Below are 7598 nucleotides of genomic sequence, written 5' to 3'. Positions count from 1 at the left end.
TAATATTTAAAATAGTTTGTAATTCTTATAAATATCTTGACATCAATAATATTTTTCTTATGATTGATTTTTGAAAAATAATTGTGTTTAATATTTAAAATAAATTATAAAATATGTATTATTTCATTTATTATATTTATTCATCGTTTACTTGATTAAACAAATGGCCAACTAAATACAACTACTTAAAAATTAAGCTTTTTCTTTTTGGCGAACATGCATGCACATGTTTCGAAATGAGTTGTGACTACTGTTGAGATAAGACCTTTGGGCAAGTCTACATACATATACATTTAATCCTCTTAGGGGGTTTTTAGAACCCCTAATTACGTCCAATCCCCATGTTTAGTGCAGTAAGTGGTTGAATCGTGATGCATGATAATGCACCTCAGTTTAGCTTATGGGGTAGTGGCAGTATTATTTTTAATAATAATAATAATAAATAAATATAAATTTTTAGTTTAATACAACATTACATAATTTAATTTTTATTTTATTTTATTTTTACATTATAATAGTTTATATAAATTAATAAATTATTTATTTATTATTCAATAATATTATATTATATTTTAATGTTTATTATATTAAAAATATAACTAAGTAATATATTTTACTTAATTATATTATATAATTAATATATAAAATTGATTAATATTTAATAAGTTAATATGACTAATAAGTACTTAAATAATATATAAAAATATAATATAATATTACATTATTTAATTATATTACAATAATGAATATATAAAAATTAATTACTTTTAAAAATTTAATATAACTAATAATAAATATTTAAATATGAATAAATTTGAATAATATTAATTTAAAATAAATAATAATATAAATAATGATATAAAATATTATTACATATACTACAGAACTTTTAGTTAGATTATTTAGCACAATTCATTTCATTAGTGAATATGTTACAACTATTGTATCACTTTATTATTTTTGTAATTATCTTGTGGTATGTACAAACTTTTATTCTATCATCCTAAGATAACTTTTGAACTAATTTTGTTGGTTTTAACTATTTATTTATATTGTGATATTATCTTGATTATTTGATTAAATTATTTGCTTCATTCTTTATTTCACAGGTTATGTATTTGGACAATAGTGAAAATAAATTTTATGCTGCTGAAAATTTAAGGACATAACCTTCGATTTTATGAAAAATTATGATTTTTTAACATTTATATTGAAAAATAATGTTAAATTTCTACAATTTCAGAGTTTTATATTTAGTATTTTTCTAAGTACCTATAAATATTATTTTCTAAATATTTAATCCAAATTAATACAGTATAGTGCAACACCAAACATAATATAATTAAAAAATTAATACAGTACAGTGTAACACAAAACGTTGTACAATCAAACAAATTATTAAATTTAAATATTACCATTTATATTAAAATAACAAAACAAAAGAAATAATATTAATAAAAAAAATACTTTTTAGTTATCAATTATTATATATACTTAATAAAAAAATGTTATATATCTATATTTACAAACGTGCTAGTAAATTTTATTCAATATTATATCTCTTTTCAGTTATTTGTATTCTTACCACAGTCACTATTAAAAATAAAATTTAGCAAATATTTAACCGATTTACTATTAATTATTTCTACAGTATAACTAACAAAAATTGTTTAAAAATTATGATAAAGTAATTATAGAGTCACAATCATCTTATAAAAACTAATATGGCTTAGGAGATTAATTGTATAAAATGATCATGGGTCCACATAACAAAAAAAATAATAGTTGTCACTTTTCGATCAATGTCTTCAACCTTCATGTCATATCAATTTTTAAATATTAATTTACATAAAATTATTTGTGCTCTATTATTATTCGGTTACAATATTATCAAACTCGCCACAAAAAACCTTAGAACTTAAACATAAGTTCTATTGATGATGAGCACAAGACATGAACCAAATTTTTTACTGTCTCACAAGTTCCTCCCGGCCAATATGACTACCATGCGGGCCCAAAATATAATGCCAAGAATCACTTCATTATTTTAAGCTTGGAGGCCACGTTGAGAAAAGATAACTTGTTGCTTCAGTACTTTCCTCATTCACAATGCGCATCTCCCCATATTGTTACAATTTTATGGAATGTTCAGAAGAGGGTGGCAACTACAGTAAATGCATAAAAAATTACCATTGGATTAAATAGAGTGGATCCAATGACTAAGATTCATCTTAGTGTTCAATAAAAAAAAATCTGTAAGAAATGGAAACTTGTAAAACCGATAACTTGAAACTTTAGACCAATAAATATGAAACACATACCATTAATCTTGATATTAGGACCATTAAACTTGAAACCAAGGTAACTTGAAACTTTGGGCAATGAACATGAAACTTGAGATCATAAACTTGCAATCCTAAGAATCATACAAATTATGGACCAATAAATATGAAACAACTTCCATTAACCTTGATATTAGAATCATTAAACTTGAAACTAAAGTAACTTGAAACTTAGGGCAATGAATATAAAACTTGAGATCATTAACTTGCAATCCAAAAATACATACAAATCATGGACCAATAAATATGAAACCACTACCATTAAAATTGATATTAGGACCATTAAACTTGAAACTAAAGTAACTTGAAACTGAGAGTAATGAACATGAAACTTGAGTTCATTAACTTGAAACCTTGAAAATCATGCAATTAATGGACTAATAAATATGAAACATCTATTACTAACTTGATATTGGCACCATTAAACTTGAAACCAAAGGAACTTAAAACTTAGGACAATGAACATGAAACTTGGGATCATTAACCTACAACCCTGAAAATCATATAATTAATGAACCAATAAACATGAAACACCTACCTCTAACTTGATATTGAGACCATTAAACTTGAAACTAAAGAAACTTGAGATTGAGAGCAATGAACATGGACCATTAACTTGTAACACTGAAAAATCATGTAATTAATGGACCAATAAACATGAAACATTTACCATTAACTTGATACTAGGCTCATTAAACTTGAAACCACAAGGAACTTGAAACTAAAAGCAATAAACATGAAACCTAGGGTCATTATCTTGCAAGCCTGAAAATTATGCAATTAATGGGTCAATAAACATGAAACACCTACTGTTAACTTGATATTAGGACCATTAAATTTGATACTAAATAAACTTGAAATTGAGAGCAATGAACATGAAACTTGCAACCATTAACTTGCAATCCTAGAAATTGTGCAATTAATGGATCAATAAATATGAAACACCTATTGTTAACTTGATACTGGGATCATTAAACTTGAAATTAAAGGAACTAAAAACTGAGGGCAATGAATATGAAACTTGGGATCATTAACTTGCAATCCTGAAAATCATGCAATTAATGGATCAATAACCTCAAAACACCTACTGTTAACTTGATACTGCTATCATTAAACTTGAAATCAAAGGAACTTGAAACTGAAGGCAATGAACATGAAACTTGCGATTATTAACTTACAACCCTGAAAATCATGCAATTAATAGACCAATAAACATAAAATAATGAACCAATAAATATGAAACACCTACCAGTAATTTAATACTGGGACCATTAAACATGAAACACCTACCATTATTTTAATACTGAGACCATTAAACTTAAAATTAAAGTAACTTAACCTCATTAACACCTACCATTAACTTGATATTGGTATCATTAAACTTGAAACTAATTTTTTTATTATTATAAAACTAAATTTTTTTTCTTATCTGACCTTTGTTTTAAAATATTTATTATTTTATTATTATTATATTATTTCATAATTTGTTAATCGTTCAAAGAGCAACTGGTTGCTCTTTACCTGTTGCTCCAATTTTTTTCTTTTTTTAAATATTTGGCTGCCAAGTGGCAGCTAAACAATGCTAATAATTTTTTTAATTTTTTTTTTATTCCTTACATGTATGTGATACATCCATGTATTGTAGCAAAGGCCTCAAAACAGAGCGTGACAAAGACAAATCCCATTTGCCATCCCATTATTATTAAAATTCTTTACAGCAAAGGACCAAAAAGTAAGACAACTTGGACCCGTATTTAAACAAATTGAATTAGAAAAAAAGGGGGGGCAAGTTTGAATCTTGTTGAAAAAGGAAAAATTCGGGTCAAAATTGAATACTTTCATAAATTCTCCAAGTCCAAATTGGCTTCCCCAGATAAACCCCAACAAATTTATTTTTAATTAAAATTTTCCTTTTTGTCTGCTTCATGAAATTCTAAAATCTATATAAAGAAGAAACGAAATGAGTAGATTTATCTCAATTCTAAAAAATTCTCAATACTTATATTTAGAAAAACAGAAAGATGGCAGAATTGTTCATTAAGCAGGCAAAGCAATACGCGGAAACGCGACCAAATTACCCAGAAGAATTGTTCAAATTCATAACATCCAAGACAACCAATCACGAACTTGCATGGGACGTCGGCACCGGAAGCGGCCAGGCCGCTGCATCTGTGAGTCTACAATTCACATTTTTTTTAGTTAATTATTTTCATTAATGAATGAGCACTGATACCTGCCCAAGATGGGCACAGAAGGGCCATAGAAACGGCACCATTGGTTGCCGTTTTTGTGGCTCATTTCTGATTTTTTTTTTCCCGAAGCCAACACTTGGCCACAAAACGCCAACAGAAGGCTGCCGGTTCTGTGGCCTTAATGTAAGCATTTTGGGTAAATATTACTTTAATGAATTAGGTGATGTGACAGTAGCCACTCGGCGGTGAGTGGTGCTTCTCTCACATATATTGGAACGTAAAGATTTAATTTTTCCGTCAATCATAGAATAGTTGAATAATTGAGTAGAGATACATTTTACTTGAGTAATTTATTTTTTCAAATATTAATGATATTGATGAGTTTAAAAAATTTATAATTTAATATAAATTACTCTTAATAATTATTTAATTGTAAATATAATAGTTGTTTAATATAATATAAATAATAGTTTAATTATAATATCTGTGAGATTTAGGGGAAATAAAAAAGAAAGTGACGTGACATTAGCGATGAAAAGTCTTGTGCACGCAAATTTTCAGTTATCCGGGATCTTCGAAAATGTTATAGGCACGGAAACAAGCCCCAAACAAATAGAATTCGCAACAAAGCTACCAAACATTCGATATGAGCTTACTTCACCAGCCATGTCTATAGCTGAGCTTGAACAAAACGTGGCAGCACAATCAACCGTAGATCTGGTGACGATTGCTCAAGCCATGCACTGGTTCGACTTGCCACAGTTTTACAACCAAGTCAAATGGGTACTCAAGAAACCCAATGGTGTAATAGCTACATGGTGCTACACAGTCCCAGAAGTGAACGTATCCGTCGATGCAGTTTTCCAACCGTTTTACACCGTTGATTCTGACCCGTTCTGGGAGCCACAACGCAAATTGGTGGACAACAAGTACATGACCATTGATTTTCCATTTGAGCCTGTGGATGGAGCGGATAGTACGGGACCGTTTGATCGGTTTGTTATAGAGAAAACGATGGATCTGGAGGGTTACTTTTCCTACATAAGGTCATGGTCAGCGTATCAGACGGCTAAGGATAAGGGTGTTGAGCTTTTGACTGAAAATGTAATAGAAAACTTTAGACGGGCTTGGAATGAAGATGGGCAAAGTCGAAAGGTGGTTCGTTTTCCAATTTATCTGAGGATTGGTAAAGTGGGAAATAATATATGATTGTTCCAAGTGTTTCTTGTTGCTTTCTAATTTCGATTTATCTGATTGTTCCAATTTTCTGTAAGAGTGATCGATTCTCTAATTTTTTTTTTCTTTTTTTTTTTCTATCCAATTGCTAGTATTAAGTTGAATGGTTTGATTTGTTTTTTCTTTAATAAAATAATATTAATCTGGCCAATTAATGTCAAATAAATTGCAAACAAAAAATATATAAATATATAATTTTTAATATTTTTATAAAAATAAAGATATTTTTTAATAAAAACTCGTGTTAACGATTAAATAACTGATTTTTTTAATAAAATATTTATTCACACTTTAAAGATGTTATTCACCCCTAATTAATTATTATTATTATTATTATTATTACTCTAATATGTATTTTATAGAATATAGTATTTTAGGCTAATGATATTTATGGGTGTTTTAATTTTTTAAATTTTAAAATTACTTAACTTTTTATCTGACCTACTAATTTATTAAATATTTTTTTAAACAAAGCAATCCATCCTTTAATGAGTGAGGGTATTAAAAGGTTTACCTTTATAAAAACTCCTCTTACGTTATTTTATTTTTCAAAATCCTAGAGGCTAACAAAAAAAAAAAAAGAATATAGCAGCAAATACAAAAGTAAACTCATAACTTTTTGGAATAGAAAAAGCAAAAGATTTTCATTATATTTCTATTTTTCATTAAAGAAGTTCTTGAATTTTTATTTAGTTTTGCAGATAGATAAGTATTTATAATCCTTTGCACCTCTAGTTTTATTTTAGATTTTATGTAATTGATTGAATGATTTTGTGAGTGTTATATAGATAAAATTGTGAAAGTATCATCATACATTGATTTCTGTTGTTTTTGAGTGGAAGTAATGCTATCATATTATCCTAAAAACTGTAAACAGTGTAGATTGAATATTATACAACTACTATTTTCATTGAGTCCCAAGCAAGAACTTTATAATTTATTAAACTAGATCACTTTGTCTTTCTATCCATATGTTAATAAAACTCATTGTATATTAATCATAATGATTTTTCGAATTAGAACACCGGTGCTAGAAAATTCTGATTTCCAGCAGCAGTCTTCAATTCCAGCAGTAGTCAATATTAAAACATAGAATATATCTTGAAGCCTTGAAAGTCTCAGTGGCAAAGCCACTCGATATGTCACTATGCCAAATCTTTCCAAAATCTCAAAGGCCCAATAGTTCTAGGGCTAAGTTTACCTCTCTCCCTAAAATGGAAAACTCCTTTCCAAGGTGAAGCCTTTAAGAAAATATACTCCCCAACTTGGAACACTAGATCACTTCTACTTTGATCAACATAATTGTTCTCCTATTTTGAGCTATATGAAGACACTCTCGTGTCAACTTAATTTTGTCTGTGTTGTGCAAATTTCATTGAACTCGCAAGTGCACGAATCTATTGTAGTATAGATTAATAGTGACGAGTATCGATCCCACGAGGAAGTGGATTTTAATTATATGTAGAATTAATTTTGTATGAAGGTGGTTGGATTTGTGGTGAAAAGGATTTGGATTATCCTAAAATTCGAATTAAGATGGCAAGAATAAATTGAAGTAAAAATATATTAAATTGACGTACTTGGGTATCTGGATCCGTATCAACATGCATCATGGGCTAAATATTCCTTATTAATACCAATTAAATCATGAGGGGGGAATCCACACCTCATGAACCACACTTTAATCAATATGGTGCTAAGGGCTTATCGTGCCAAATAATAATAACCTTGTACTAGGGAGCCGGTGAAACCAAGGTGGTACTAGACAAGATTAGTATTATTTGTCGACGAGAAGTCAAAACATCCACAACAATTAGAGGGAAAGAGA

At 28.3% G+C, this 7598-nt stretch overlaps 1 protein-coding gene across 2 annotated transcripts; it reads left to right on the top strand.

The window, feature by feature from the left end:
- The first annotated feature begins 4307 nt into the window (after positions 1–4307).
- Positions 4308–5845, top strand: LOC18049056 (putative methyltransferase DDB_G0268948). 2 transcript variants are annotated; one of them, XM_006442020.2, is made up of 2 exons: positions 4308–4513; positions 5096–5807. In XM_006442020.2, the coding sequence occupies exons 1-2, from the start codon at positions 4364–4366 to the stop codon at positions 5741–5743; spliced, it is 798 nt and encodes a 265-aa protein (XP_006442083.1). In that variant the 5' UTR covers positions 4308–4363; the 3' UTR covers positions 5744–5807. The 2 variants fall into 2 exon arrangements, with proteins under 2 accessions (XP_006442083.1, XP_024044295.1); XM_024188527.1 differs by having other exon boundaries at positions 4435–4513; positions 5032–5845.
- The last annotated feature ends 1753 nt before the right edge of the window (positions 5846–7598 follow it).

This window comes from Citrus clementina, unplaced genomic scaffold (genome assembly GCF_000493195.1).
Source record: "Citrus clementina cultivar Clemenules unplaced genomic scaffold, Citrus_clementina_v1.0 scaffold_3, whole genome shotgun sequence".
Lineage (NCBI taxonomy): Eukaryota > Viridiplantae > Streptophyta > Magnoliopsida > Sapindales > Rutaceae > Citrus > Citrus x clementina.
This window is presented reverse-complemented; position numbering and strand designations above follow the sequence as displayed.